The following is a 15815-nucleotide window of genomic DNA, read 5'->3' as shown; positions in this document are numbered from 1 at the left end:
GTTTATCTACTAAGATATGTAAAGTCATAGATATTCAGTATAACACTCAGAGTGGTGAGGTGACTGCCATGGTCACCAAGGTAGCTGGTGGTCAAGATGGGCCTAAACCTGGTCTCCTGACTCCAGGTTCAGTGCAATTTCCAGGATACCATGAGTGTAGATGTTAGAGATTTTACTTAATGCCAGAGAAGTATTGTCAGTATTTCCACCAAAGGGATTTGTAAAGAACAGATAGTTTCATCATTTTCCTTCTCCTCCCTTACCCCCAGAGTATTAGGGTAATAAACTTTCTCTGGGCCATAGCCATCTGACCACACACACACACACACACACACACACACACTTCTCTTCACAAACTGGAATGGAATAACCTGGAATAATAACCCTGTGGTAACTGGACATTTCTAAGAAGACACACCCACATGTATCATACAAGGGACAGAGTCAACACATTTCAGTCCATCTTGAGTAGCTACCTGACTTTTACTTTTTCCTCATTGTTGGATACACAAGCCCTTAGCTTCCCCATTGGACTGCAGAGCAGCAGGGCCATGATCCTTCTGCAGAGGATACTTGATTATCACTGACTCCATGGCGCCTGAAGGACATGCCAGGATGGGACCATGAGTCACACATTCCCGAAAGTGTGAAGAGGGGACAGGGAGAGGTCTGTTGTCAGTAGTGTTGGGAGTACCTAATACAAGCGTTCTCTGTTCCCTGTAGGGACCTCTACTTGGGTGGAGATAGAACCAGACTGGAAAGACCGCCATATTACTAGGTCACCAAGAAACATTTCCAGGGGACACTCTATTTTCTGTTATCAGGTGGAATAGCCAGTACCCAGGAGCACATGGGCAGTAGTCAGTCCACAGAAGTAGGGACAGGGAGTAGGAGGAAGTGGCACTTAGTACCATTTGGCCCTGGAATGGTTCACAGGAGGGGTTCAGTAGAACTGGCTGAAGCTGAAGCTTGTTGCCTGGGGCATCTTGGGCTGCAGCTCTGTGGCTCCTTGTCAAGCATGGCATCTCATAACTACCCCCAAATTCACTGGAACTCATTTGGAACCTGGAACACATATTTTTTGATATATTACAGTCCTAATTCCCACCAATTTGTCTTAAGAGATGCCCATGACTGAATAGCTAAAGCTTAATAACGCCAGACCCATGATCCCTTACAGACTTTTCCTAGGATCCGTAATCCCTTGTCATAGACAAACTTGGTTTTCAATTGTACTTTTCCCACTCTCAAGCCCCAACAACTACCTCTCCTCTTTCCTCAATAGCTGTAATTAACAGATGCCTCTCAACCCCCCACCCCCGGGATCTGCCATAATTTACTGCCCCCACCCCCGCTCCTCTCCCTCCCCCTCCTGTGGCCGTGCGGGGAAAGCAGGAAGGGTGGGATGCGTCAGAGCTTCCTGGCATAGCGTGGGGTTCGGTTGTGTTTTTTAACAGCCTTGCTGTGTTTTATGTGATTGTGTATTTGGTTGCGGCAGCCAAGAGCCGCTGGGCACAATTGCCTGCAAATTACAATTAAAAATAATAGTACTGCCTCTCATTACCATGATTATTATGATCAGTGATGCTGTGCTGGGTGGGCCTGGGCTGGGGCCCAACCTGCCAGGAGGAAGGCTGGGGAGAAGTGGCACTTTGCAGAGAGATTCTCTGTCAGTGGAGCAGGAGTGGGGGCTGCTGAGCCAGGGCTGCGTGGAAGGTGCTAGTCTGGCAGGGTCTGGGTCTGTGGGAGTCTTCACGCCCAGCTCCTGGTTCCTCTGTCGTCCGGCTTCAGACTCCAGGGAACTTTGGAAAGTGAGTGAAGCTCTATTGAAAAGGGAAGTAACGGGACAGGGTTTCTGGACTCTGTTCTGAATAGAAGTTAAGGACACTGTCTTAGGAGCCAGGCAGTCCTAGATGTGTGTGTCTCAGTTCTGCCCCTTACCAGCTGAGGGTCCATGGCCAGACAGTGTGGATCTGGCTCCTGGTCACAAAAGTCAGCACTCTGTTTTGTTTTGTTTTTTGTTTTGTTCTTAAGTTTTATTTATTTTTGAGAAAGCGAGCACAGCCAGGGGAGGGGCAGAGAGAGGGGGAGACAGAGGATCCAAAGCAGGCTTGGCGGGGGGCAGGGGGGGGTTGGTGAGTGACAGCAGGGAGTCCGATGGGGGGCTTGAACTCACTGATGCTCAACCGACTGAGCCATCCAGGTGCCCCACCAAAGTCGGCACTCTTAACTAAGGTGCTGTATACCTGGAGCAAGGCTCTTAACCTTTAGGCCTCATTATGCTCATCTGTGAGGTGGGTGAAGGGATACTTACCCTGTAGTGTTCCCATGAGAAGTGAATGAGATATGTGTGGAGCACTTAACATAGTCCCTGGCGTGTAATACACACCAGGAGCTGTGAGCCGCTCTTCGTCGTTATGACAGTCCTCCCTTGTCCTCATGGCTCCTCTGCGGTGACTTCTTTGCCCCTCTCCTCTGTTCACATGGTCAGACTTGTCTGCTTCATAGAGATGGCAGTCAAGAAGCACTCTGAGTCCCACTGTATGCAGAGCCCTCCTCAGGCGCTGAGAAGAGCGTAGGAAAAGGAGGGACGCCCTCCTCTCCACCTTGTTCTCAGGGCATCCCCAGGCCAATGCCAGGGTTGGGAGGTCACGATGCACTGACATTAAGAAGCCTCAAATCCACAGGAGAAACTGCATGAACCCATGCAGTGTAATGTAGGTGCCAAGTAAAACAAACATAGCCTTTAGCAACTGCACATTCAGCTGGTCTGTAGGTGTTCTGCTTAGTTCTGTGCTGTGCCCTTGGTAGACAGGCAGCTAAGAGCTGAGGAAATTTATGGCCCTGTTACTGCACTGCTCTGCATGGTGCAGCAACAGGCGCCCAGGCTCTTCCCATGCTTGGTGTCCAGGTGAGGGGGTGGCTCAGGAGTGTCACTTTCCTTTTTTGTCCAGGGCACCAGACCTAAAGGACAATTAGGAGTGTGGAGGAGAGGGTGTCCCAAGCCTGATCCTATGGACGAGGTGGGGCTTGAGTGGTTCAGCAAAGGATGAGGATAGACAGTGGAGGGCACCATAGGAGAGCGGGACAGTGTGCATGAGTTGGGGACGAGGAGGGCAACAAGGAGGTGACCTTAGCAGCAGTGCAAGTGTGAGGTTGTGTGTTGACAAACCGAGGGAATGGATTCAGACAGATGGGTTGGGCCGCATATACAGGATCCCCCCATCCAGAGAGAAGAACTAGGCAATAAGGAGCCATTGAAAGTTTAGATGGAGGAGAGTGGGCATCTGCCCTCTTCCCACCCCTTCTTCACAGCCCAAATGCCATTGTTTTCGACTCCACTCAGGTGGTTTCTCTGGCAGCTAGCGCTCCCTCTGCTGCATGTCCACAGCTCTTATCTGTGCTGTTCTTTAGGCCCTGCTCACTCCATGCCTTGTATTTTAGTTATTGACAGTCTCTCCCCATAGACTGTAAACAGTTTGAGAGCAAATCCACGTTAGTTTCCCTTGATCTCCCTCATGATGTCTAGAACAGTGTTGTATATGGTTACAGATGACCTTAGTCAGGCCTGGTTCTTTTTGCAAGATTGGAAATTGGTTCAAGCTTGCTCAGATAACAAGAGATTTGTTGTAAGAAAGCAAGAAGCAAGCTCATGGATGCAGGTAATGACAGGCAGCCAGGTGTCTGGGGAACTGGAGCTGGAGGAGCTACCGGAAACATGGCCCTTCCTCTGTTCAGGTGCTGCATGGCTCGTCCCATGTCTGCTTCTCTTCGTGTCTCTTAGTTTCAATTATCAAAAGAGAGAACCGGCTTGCTCCATCAGCAGGTGTTAGGTGTTCAGTCCTGGTATCACAAGCCCATGGGTGTTGGTTCTCCCTGGGGCGTGTTGGGCTATCCCTTTAAGGGGCTGCGGCTGGAGCAGGCAGACCAACAGGCATGCCGGTGTGGGAGGCGCACAGCAGCTACTTGCCGAACAAATGGAGGAATGGGTGAACGTCACTTAGGGGAGATTGCTCCATGAGCCACATGCAGGGTGGCTCAGAAGGCTGAGACTGGGGTCAGTTAGGAGACTGTTACATGACCTCAGGTTGGGATGAGTGGGGCCCAGAGAAGGGAAGGGGTGCTGGGGACGGAAGGAAAGATGGAGAGTGAGAGCCAGCTGAGGAAGGTGCAGGAAGAAAGAATGTGTGTGGAGGCAAGATGAGGCTTGTCAAGAAAGACTACAGACCCTTCCAGTCTTATTTTCTTCATCCTTCCCTCCCTCCTTCATGTCTTGAGGTCTGTGTTTACCCTCTCCTCATAATCTAGAAGTGGGAAAGGAGCACGCAAGCATGTGTGCATGTGTATCTCCCTTTAAATATATGGAGTGAACAGTCAGGGATGTGGAATGTTTTGATCAGTTCCAGCTGGAAGTAGAAGGAAGGGAATAAGTGCTTTAAAGAGAGTCCCTAAATTTGAAATCAGTATGTTTATCCTTCACCTCCATTGGGGAACCTAAAGTGTACTCAAAATCTTCCCTTTAAAATTAATAGAACTTTTTCTCTCTTTTTAAGCTACCATGTTTCTTGAAAACTGGAAGAGATTGCAGATGCGACTGGGCTACTTCTGGGACCTGACTGGGATAGAAGAGGAAGAAGTGAGTTTCCTTGCATACTTCTCTGGGTCCTTTCTTGGTTTCACCCTGGAAATAGATCTTCTTGAGTGAGATGACCACTTAACATTTGCTGCCACATCAATCCATTGGCTCCATGGTCTTAGCTGTGGTTGATAGGCACTGAGGCCAAGAGTTCAAGGTAGTCAGGTGGAAAAAGAGGTGGTATAAGAGAAAAGCCTTATGGTAGCTTTGGGACTTAACTTTTGAGATTTAATTCTGTCTCTCATGTCATGGCTGCTAGTGTGCATGAAGCCAAAGGGTAGGAATCACTCTCATGTAGCCCAGAGCATGCATATGTAAGCCTACTGAGGGTCAAGGGAGAGGTGTGGGTGCCAGAAGCTGATTGCCTTTGATGCCTGTGGAAGAAGAACCATTGAACTATTATAAGCCAGTACAGCATGTGTGAAACTGGAGGATGAGCTAAGGGCAAAGGGTAGGCTCTTCTGGAGTCTAGTTTTATGGACAGATGATATTGAAAAGACTGAAAACAAATCAGCCGTCCCCCTGGGCTCTTATGAGAACCAGGTCCACAGTCCTGATGTTGGCAAACTGGCAATGAGTAGTGTGTGCATGGTTGCTCACAGTTCTTATCTGTTTCCACACACTACCAGTGACTGAACAATAAATGTGAATATTGGGTAGGCACTCCTGATATCGTGGACATTGTTGATGAGGTACTGGGAACGGTGTCTAGAAAGATCAAGGGGCACTTGCATTTGCCTGAGTACCCACATGCAAAGGCTGGCCACAAGCATTATGGCGGCTACATGGAGAGCAGGCCTTTTCTGTATTCTCCCATAGTAATTGATGTGCCTCGCCTTACACTCGGGATCTTTGTGAGTCCCTATGTCTGTAGCATGACATCATTTCTTCTCCTTGATGCTATAATTGGGCAGGTGGGCATTCCATTACCATGCACTGAGTACATGGGCTCACTGTATTCCAGTCCTGTGCGTTGAACATATGCCCAGGGACTGACGGCATCATGGGTTCCATGGCAAATCAGGGAATGTGCATGTGGATTCTACCTTCAGAGAGGATACAAATGAGGAAGATAAGCAACAGAGAATAATGAAGGCAGTTGCCTTTCTTGGGGGAGAATGCCCAAATGAGTGCTTCCAATAAAAGAGCTGTAGAAGTGGGACTGTGGGTGTGACCTGATTGGGACATCCTTATCCTGTTGGTTCCAGTTGCTTCAGCAGAGAGAGAGACCGGGGAATTATGGCCAGGTGTGGGGGTAGTGGTGGCGGGAGCTCCCACTCTCCTAATGAAGGGCCTAGCATGTCTCCAAAGAAGAGAAGAGGAAACATCCTGGCATCCAAGCCTGCCTGGGGCCAGAGACCAGCTAAGTGTGTGGGCTAAGTAGAGCTGAGGATGCCAGCAAGTCTCTGTTAGGAGGTATAAACACATTCACACAGAGAAAGATATTGGTTGTGACTCAGTTCCCTCAAAATCTCAGTCACAGCCCCTTCCAGGGGTGGCCATATGATCCATTTTCTTTTAGTAGCCAGGTTTCCTGTTTTCTGATGAACCCAGTGAGCAGTGGTAACTTCATGGGAGGTACATGATTTCAGGAACTCATGTGCAGGGTGAGAGTGGTCTGGCCAAGACTGGGTTTATCACAATGAGGTGGTCCTCATGGGCTCTGGTCACTCCTGATGGGTGAGGTTACTGCAAGGCAGGTTGGTTCTACAGCATGGTTGGTGTGCCCTGAGTGTGCAAGCCCAGGGTCAGGCATGGCTGAGAGGAAGGGAGGACAACCTTGTCTTTTCCTTTAATGTGTTTATATTTCAAACTAGGATATCAAACACACTTTAAGTTCAGTTCAGTCTGAACATACCCAGTAAGCACCAACTATGTACCAAGTTTTGATATGCAATATGGAATTATGTCGGGTGGTCTCTGAGCATCTCCAAAGGGTTCTATTCAACTAGGGTGCTGTCTGGTCTCTAATATTTAGAACACAATGGTAAATATGTGATAGAAATTCCTTCTGGCTAATGTAGCCAGAAGAAGAAATGCCTTTTTAAAAATTTGTTTTTTTTTATCAGAGTTTTGAAGACTGGTCAAATTCCATTGAAGAAAATTTCAAAGGGAAGAAAGGGTACCCACAGGAGGAAACAGCAGGCAGAAGTCTTGATCCGGGAAGCTAGGGGTATAGATCAGAAACAGTGAGATGAGGGAAGGTGCAGTTGGCTGTGGGAACAGGTTTGGGGATGTAGTGGTGGACAAAGCAACAAATATAGGCATGCACTCAGGTTGGGGCAGTTACTGATGGCTGCTGTGCATCTCCTGCAGGTCATGGGAAGTCATGGAGGGCAGGATAGGAAGGTGTTTATGACTTTACAAGATTCCTTATCTGAAGTGTCGTGGGCAGGTTTAACCTGCATTCAGGCGAGGAGCAAGAGGATGGCGGGTATGACTTGGGCATTGGGGAGAGGGAGGCAGGGGCCCTTGGAGGTCATGATTAGAAGTTATTTCTATTTTAACCAGATGGTATCTCTAGGAATCAGGAATATTCCCATGGTCAGCTGTCTGTAGTCCTAAGATGTTATGCTTCCCCGTGGTCTTCACTAGGAAACACTTACCTCCTCAGGAGAGAGGAGAGTGGTTAACTCACCGGGACAAAGGCTCATTTCCCCTCTGTCCTTCCCACCTGGGGGGAACCCACCACGTGGGCCACCCCAGGAAGGGTTAAACAAGTGGGATGCCTCAAGTCTAGGTTGTAAACCAGGGAGAAGTGGAAGGAGGCTAGAGACTGCTTTCTTTCAGGGCAGGGAAGGACGTGAAAAACCAAACCCAAGAGCCAACTTCTTGAGTCAGTGTGTCTGTCCCCTGCCTGAGGGGCTTCCCTGTGGAACCAGCAAGGGCACCTCAAGGGATTTACTTTGGATTCTGTTCTTGTTGAAGGGAGGCCTGCAAGATCTCAAGAGTCTTTCCCTGTGAGGTGGGATGATCTTCAGCTCAGTGGGCCTCATTTGCCTCATTAGCTTCTGTCAGACCCCAGGTGTTCCTCTTAGAGAGTGTGGCCTTGTCTGAACACAGATATCCTCTCCTCAATCTCTCTCCCATCCCTCATCTGTCATATCAAGCTTTAGATGACCCTGCTGGTTTCCTATTACATAGGAAGCAAAATCCTCTACCTGCCTTTTCTGACCTCAGCACATGTCATTCTCCTCCTTGCTCAGACCTTCCAGCCATGTAGACCTTCATTCTTTCCCACGCTCATTCTAGTCTTTGCACTGGCTGTCACCTCTGCCTAGAATGCTGCAGTCTCCACATGGCCTATCCTTTCTTGACTTTTCCATACCAAAACATTACCCTCCTCTGACTGGCCTTCTCAGAATCCCCATTCTAAAGCAGCCATCCTATTTTATTTCTTCTGTTGTTCTTATCCCTATCTGCTGGTTTCTTATGTGTGTGTTGTCTTACTGTCACCTTCCTCCACTTGAAGATAAGATCCTCAAGAGGAGGGACCCATTGTGACCTCAGAGCTTGGAAAAAGGCTCAGAGCACAGTAGGAACTTGGGAACTCTTGATGAAGGCATTTGTTGAACATATCTCTGGATTTACCTCTTTAGATCATCTCAGAGAAGGCTGGTCCTGAGTTGGCCCTGTGCCATCCCTCAGCCAGTTCCTGAGGAGACCAACCAGGTGGAAGTAGCCTTGGGAAATATTTCCCGGAGTCTTGGTGGGAGGAGTTATATGTTTGTGATGATTTTGCATCAGACCACCAATCCAGAGAGGCCGTGTATGGGGAACATCAGAAATAAGAAGGACCTATCCATGGCTGGGTGCATTGGAGCAACCCTCACAGGGACTAGATTCTGCTCTGGCCATGAGCTCAGTTGTCCAGCCCTCTGCCTTTGAAGAATTCTGTAACCTCACCTGACCTTCTTGGCTACCAACAGAGAAATCCTTGTCTGACCTTCCTCAGCTAGAATGCAGAGCAGCCTAACTCTGCTTTGAGAGTCTTGGACTCCTGTTTATGCACCAAGAATGCTCGGCTTGTTCCAAACAGAGGAGGGGTTCTGAATGGGGGCCCAGTGTGGGGTGAGGTGAGCCATAGCCACCACTAGAGGAATGCGGAGACATGCCTGATGGCATGGCACGTCTTTGGAAAGTCAGAGGCAGGTTGAGAGCAGCCTCCTAGTCAATTAGGGAAAGTTCCTCAGCCCCTTTTCAGGGTATGAAAGGTAGAAACAACTCTAGCTTGAGGGGGGTTAGAATCCACATTATGGTACTCACCAAAAGGATATTGCTGTGATTTTTTAATTAAAATCTTCCATGGAGGGGCACCTGGGTGGCTCAGTCGGTTAAGCATCTGACTTCAGCTCAGATCATGATCTTGTACTCCATGAGTTCAAGTCCCACATCAGGCTCTGTGGTGACAGCTCAGAGCCTGGAGCCTGCTTCAGATTCTATGTCTCCTTCTCTCTCTGCCCCTCTACCTCCCATGCTTGCTCTCTCTCTCTCTCTCTCTCTCTCAGAAATAAATATTAAAAAAATAAAAAATCTTCCATGGAAATAATATAGATACAAAGTGGCCAGATTTCAGAGGCCATGGAGGACAATTTCAAACCCCATTTCTCAAAGTATTCCTATAGGATGTTAATTGTTGGAGCAAAGGGATTTTTTGTAAGAAATGGTGGCTTTAAAAAAATTAAGCAAGTGTCTTCACAGTAAAACTGTTCAGAGCTTCTAATATGCTCATTGTGACTCTCAGGTGATACCTTGTATGGGCTTTTCCAATCTCTTAGACCCTGAAATCCCTTTTTAGCTAAAACTCTTTTGGCACACACATTAGGAGATGATGTGGTAGAGAATGGATGAAGGTGAGAGACAAAATCAGTGAGCTTCACAAGCATTTAGAGATTCCCGGGTGCTTTGCATGGTGCTAATTACTGTGAAAAATACAAAATAAGACAGTTTTGGTAGCAGATCCTCATATTAGGAGACTCTCACACGCAAAACAGCTAGGAAAAAATAAAAGAAATATACATAATTGAGAACTATCTGTGGTACAAACTATGCAACTCTAGGCTATTCAAGAGGAAGGAGATTCCCCCAGGCATGCTGCCACAGACAAGTCCTGGAAGGGACGGGGCTGATGCATCCTTGGAGATTGGTAATGACAGGGTGCCTTAAAACCCTTCAATAGCATCACCCCCTGTTGCAGTGGTTATGCTTATAAGTCACATGCATGGTTTCCCCTCTCCAATGTTATGAATGTCTTGGGAAAGCCAAAGATTGGTCAGGAGCCTAGCTTGTTTGGCTTTTGGAATCTCTGACGTCTGAGCAGTGGTAAAGAAATGTGTGTACTCTGGGTCAACTGTGAGCCAGTGCCTGAACCCTTGCCTACAAGTTATCGATAAATGATGCGGGAACATGAAGTCCTCACACCTGTAGATATTTATCCTTGGACGCTGCAGGGAAGACCTGCCAATGAGGCCAGGTGTACACTGTTAAATTCTCTTTGAAGTAAGTCCTGCATCTTCCTGCTTCAGCATCTGCATTGGTTTGACCGTAGTCCTCTTGATTAGTTAGTCTCTTTCCCCTGCCTGGTGACTCACTATTCAGGTTTATATTGCTGAATGGCTCAGTGATATCTCTTGAGCATTGGTGTACTTGCCAATGAGTTACTCACCTAGGTTGTACAGGAAACAGGTTCAGGCAAGTGAGTTTTAAGATTCCCTGTGGCCATCTTTAGCTTTGATGTTTATTGGTCGCCATTTTAGCTTGCAGAATAATGGAGCAGGAAGTTTTGCTGTTGCCCTAACTCCCAGCTGTGGGGCACATCTGTTTCTCTGGCTGGGATTTGGCTCATTGAAACTTAAAGTTTGAGGTATGAGGATAGTTAGTAGGACAACCAGATGCTTCTGTTTGTATCAGCTGCCCAGTTAATGTTTCCTCTCTCCTTTCTCAACACTGGCGCCATCCCCAGGAACGTGCCCAGGTTTGGTTTTCAGTGTGGTAACAACTATTGTGTGTTCCTTCCCTCTCCCCCACATTGTGTTCCTGGTCTAGACTCCTTGTGATCGTGTGTGGTGTTCATATCCAAATAGCATTCGATCCTAAGTCCTGACTTTATACCGTACTCGTAGTGTCTGATTATCACCCACAGGCCAGGGGCTCTTCTGCCTGCTTACCTACTACTCTTTGACTCTTGGGTTTTAGGAACACTCCCGGCCTGAGTATGAAACCAAAGTTCGAGAGAAAATGTTAAAGGCAAGTGGCAAGTCGGTGGTCCAGAAATTGGGCACCAATATGGCTGAGGATGAAGATGAGGTAAGTTGCTGGTGCTTGTTGCTTGCCATCTTCTTCGTTTCTGAAGGTGCTTTGTCATTTCATTTGGAATGCCTTCATCAGAGACTGGGCTGTGAGAAGAGGTTGACAGGAGTGGGACAGGAGGGGATGATTCATGACACATTCTGTTGACCTGCACTCAGAGCAGGCTTTTGCCATGACTTGATTTGTCTCTCTTTCTGGATGGTGGTGTCTGGCCAAAATGGGAGAGTAGGTTGGAGAAGAAAGAAACAGTTTCAGGGCAGGACTGAATCACCTAAATACCTAATAATGATAACTACCACCATACTAACTAGCACAATGGCAGTTAACCCTTGTCGAATGCTTGCTCTAGCCTAGATGCCATTCTAAGTGCATTATATTATCTTATTTTCATGGTAAATTTATGATGCTGGCACTCTTATTAGGCAAATGAAAACTAATGACAAAAGTTATGTTCATAGCTTAAGTCAGTTGCCAGAAGTCACCCAGCCAGTAAATGGTGAGTAGATCTGGGATTCTGTACATCTCTGACGGTCTGTGCATCTAACCACTACATGCAATACTGCCCTTCGAGTGCAGTGAAGAAGTCCAAGCAAGACATGGCTCTTAGGGCCAGCTGAGGCAAATTCATGCCTGTGTTCACTTGAGCTACTCATATAAAGTTCCTTACATTTCATTTTATCTGGGTGGGCTTTCACAAGTACGAATGTGATGGTGAACATGTCTTCCGAGTCCTATTTCTGAGTTTTACGGTGGCATTCAGACATTAAAACAGAGCTTCAGAATCTGTGCTGTGATCTGTAAATACGCATAGTGTGTGTGAGCTGGGGGTACAGTGTGGGGGGCTCCTCTTTGGCAGTGCCTGTCTTCTCTGAGTGCCACCCTTCTTTGAAACTGTATGTGTGTGTGTGTGTGTGTGTGTGTGTGTGTGTGTGTGTGTGTGTTTATGTCTTTCCTAATCTGGTTCCTGAAAAAAATCAACAAGATTGGAAATCTGTTGTTTTTGCATGTGTCTTTTCTCCATCTTGGCTTTGAATTCAAATTTCATTTAATTTTACATTCTTAAAGTTGGAACCATTCATGTTAACATGCAAATTTATTCAAGCACCAAAACAGAAGAATGTGGTGTTTTTGAGGCCAGAACACTGGCTTTTTTATTTTTTCTTTCTTTCTTTCTTTCTTTCTTTCTTTCTTTCTTTCTTTCTCTCTTTTCTTTCTTTCTTTCTTAAAGAAAACAGGACTTAGAAGAGAAAGAGCATGGCTCTCTGAGTTATTATTTTTTTTTCCTAGACAAAAAGTAAGTCCAAGACCACCAATTATTCAGGGAAATAATGAATTCATTCTTAGGACAGACTAATCATCACCACCACCCTCATCAGAAAGCAAGAATTCTGTGTTCTTAGCTTTAGCAACTCCATGCAACCTTCTTTCTCCACCCTAGAGCAATATACAATGGATAATTTTATGGAAATCACATGTAACTTTTATTGACCACTGACTCATTTAATTTTAATTCCATGGACGGGAATGCCAAGGAGCTGGAATTGCGTACATTGAGACTGTGGTTCTAATATAAACTTTGCTTGGATATATATGCATGATAGGTCACATAACTTTCAGGAACCATGAATAATTGAAAAACATCTGAATGCATTATGAATGATACATATGTTTATGTTTTAGCATTCAACATCTATTTCCATTACACTGTTGAGAATGCAAAGCTCAAAGCATCTAATGTCTTTTGGGCACTGGAGAGAAAATGACCTTCCTGATTAAGCAGTGAGAGATGAAAATGGCTTGGAATGTGATTGTCAACATCCTTCTTCTGTTCCCTCCATTCTGTTAATGCTGTAAATCTTCTGTTCCTGCTGTAAGTCTAGCCAAAGATGGGAGATGAAGGGAGGAGCACGTGTTGCTGTCTGATGGGAGGGATGCTGCTCTTGCCTACTGGAAGAGTTGAGGTCAATACCCACTGTATAACATGGCTCTGGAGACCCTCTCATGTGTGGGATATTTAGGAAAGGTCCCTTCTGCTGGGGAATAGACAGGGAAAAAGAACCAAAATTTAGCTGGTGGTCTTGGATATGCCTCTTTCATCCCAGAGGATCCTCTTGGCTCTGCCTTGACTGTGACCCCGAGTCTGCATATCCTCACATCTCTTTACTTTCCTTCCAGTTGGATGATAAGCTACCATTTATTGAGACCCAGAGCAGTATGGGAATTTGTCCAAGACCATATAATGTGTGTGGGGAAGCTGGTAGTCAAACTTAGCTTCACCCGATCCCCAAGGCCTATTGCTTTTTTTTTTTAATTTTGAAGATATCAACCCCATTTTTAAAGACTTCTTTATTGAGATTTAGTCCTCAGACCATAAAATTCACCCACATAAAGTGTACGATTCAATAGCTTTTGGTATATTCACAGATTTGTGCAGCATTTCTACCATCTAAGTTTAAAATATTTTTTTAAGGTTTATTTATTTACTTGATGAGAGAGAGAGAGCAAGCGAGCACACAGGGAAGGGGCAGAGAGAGGGAGAGAGAGAATCCGAAGTAGGCTCCACACTGTCAGTGCTGAACCTGATGCGGAATTGGGACTTACAAACCGTGAGATTATGACCTGAGCCGAAATCAAGAGTAAGATGCTTAACCAACTGAGCCACCCAGGCACCCCTCAAATATTTTTATCACCCCAAAAAGAAACCCTATACCTAGTAGTTACTAAACTCTGGAAAAACAACTAATCTACTTTCTTTTTCTATAGATTTGCCTATTCTGGGGCCCCTGGGTGGCTCAGTCAGTGAAGCATCTGACTCTTGGTTTCAGCTCAGGTCATGATCTCATGATTCATGAATTCAAGCTCTGCATCAGGCTCCATGCTGACAGCGCAGAGCCTGTTTGGGATTCTCTCTCTTCTCCTCTCTCTCTGACCCTCCCGCATGCACACACTCTCTCTCTCTCTTCTCTGTTTCTCTCTTTCAAAATAAATAAATAATACAATAAAAAAAGATTTGCCTATTTTGGGTTTTCATGTCAATGGTATCATGAAAAATGTAGTATTTAGCTGCTTTCACTTGGAAAAATGTTTTCATGATTCATCCATGTTTTAGCTACATCAGTATTTCATACTTTTTTATTGCCAAGTAATATTACATAGTTTAGATATACCTCCTTTATCAATTGGTATGATAAAGCCACTTGGATGGCTTCCACCTTTGGGCTGTTATCAATAATGGTGCTATGAATATTTGTGTACAAGTTTTTGTGTGGATGCATGTTTTCATTTCTCTTGGATTTATAGGTAAGAGTGGAATAATTGGGTCACACAGTAGCTCCATATTTAACAATTTGAAGACCTGCCATACTATTTCCCAAAGTAACTATACCATTTTACAGTCTAACCATACAATGTATGGTTTCTCCACATCTCAGCAACACTTGCTGTTATCTTTTTTATTTTATCTATCCTAGTTGTGTGAAGTGGCATTTCACTGTGGTTTTAATTAGCATATCTCTAATGACTAATAATGTTGAACATCTTTTCATGTACTTATTGGCTGTTTGTATGCCTTCTTTGGAGAAATGCCTATTCAAATCCTTTGCCCATTTTTTACTTTTTATTTTATTTTTATTAAGTTTGTTTGTTTGTTTGTTTGTTTGTTTATTTATTTATTTATTTATTTATTTTGAGAAAGAGAGAGTGGGGGGAGGGACAGAGAGAGAGGGAGAGAGAATCCCAAGCAGGCTCCACGTTGTCAGTGCAGAACCCAAAGCAGGGCTTGATCTCATGTACTGTGAGATCCTGACCTGAGCCGAAATCAAGAGTTGGACATTTAACTGACTGTGCCACCCAAGTGCCCTCTTTGCCCATTTTTTAAATTGTTCTCTTATGATTATGTTGTAAGAGTTATTTAATAATCTGAATACCAATCCAATATATAATATGATTTACAAATATTTTCTCCTGTTGAATGGATATTGTCTTTTAATTTTATTGATGATACAATTCAAAGCACAAAAAGTTTTGTTGTAATTCAAATTATATGTATTTCCTTTTGTCACTGGTGCTTTTGTATCATATCCAAGAAATCATTGCCTAGTTCAAGGTCATAGACATATACTCCTAGGTTTTCTTCTAAGGGATTTTTGTGTTGGCTCTTACATTTTTAGGTGTATGATCCATTTTGAGTTAATTTTTATGTATTAGTTAACTAACTAAGGTGTCCGAATTCTTGTTTTTTGTTTGTTTTTACATGTGGATATTCAATTGTCTAGCACTATTTGTTGAAAGACTGTTATCTCTACTGAATTATATTGACATCCTCATCAAAAATCTATTCAATATAAATGTAAAAATTTGTTTCTGGACACTCAATTGTATTCTGTTAACCTATGTGTCTATCTTTATGCCAGTGCCACATTGTCTTGATTACTACACTTGTGTAATAAGTTTTGAAATTGGGAATGTGACTTTGACTTTGTGCTTCTTTTTCAAAATTGTTTTGATGATTCTGGGTGCCTTGCATTTCCATATGAATTTCATAACCAGCTTATCAATTTCTGTAAAAAAACACATGCTAGTATTTGTGATAGGAACTGAGTTGAATCTATAGGTTAATTTAGGAATATTGCCATCATAATACTATTAAGTCTTTTTTTTTTAAATTTTTAGTGTTTATTTATTTTTGAGAGAGAGAGAGAGAGAGAAAGAGAGAGAGCAGGGTAGGGAGAAGGAGAGAGAGGGAGACACAAAAACTGAAAAGGCTCCAGGCTCTGAGCTGTCAGCACAGAGTCTGATGTGGGGCTCGAACCCATAGACCATGAGATCTTGACCTGAGCCAAAGTCGGACATTTAACCGAATGAGCTACCC

At 44.9% G+C, this 15815-nt stretch overlaps 1 protein-coding gene across 1 annotated transcript in view; it reads left to right on the top strand.

Moving 5' to 3' along the window:
- Positions 1-15815, top strand: part of ANO2 (anoctamin 2) — a 321672-nt gene that overhangs the window by 165353 nt on the left and 140504 nt on the right. The window contains exons 13-14 of the mRNA XM_032593765.1: positions 4554-4636; positions 10832-10942. Coding sequence (XP_032449656.1) covers positions 4554-4636; positions 10832-10942 — 194 coding nt within the window. The remainder of the gene's footprint in view (positions 1-4553; positions 4637-10831; positions 10943-15815) is intronic.

Source organism: Lynx canadensis, chromosome B4 (assembly GCF_007474595.2).
Source record: "Lynx canadensis isolate LIC74 chromosome B4, mLynCan4.pri.v2, whole genome shotgun sequence".
NCBI classification, from domain to species: Eukaryota; Metazoa; Chordata; class Mammalia; order Carnivora; family Felidae; genus Lynx; species Lynx canadensis.
This window is presented reverse-complemented; position numbering and strand designations above follow the sequence as displayed.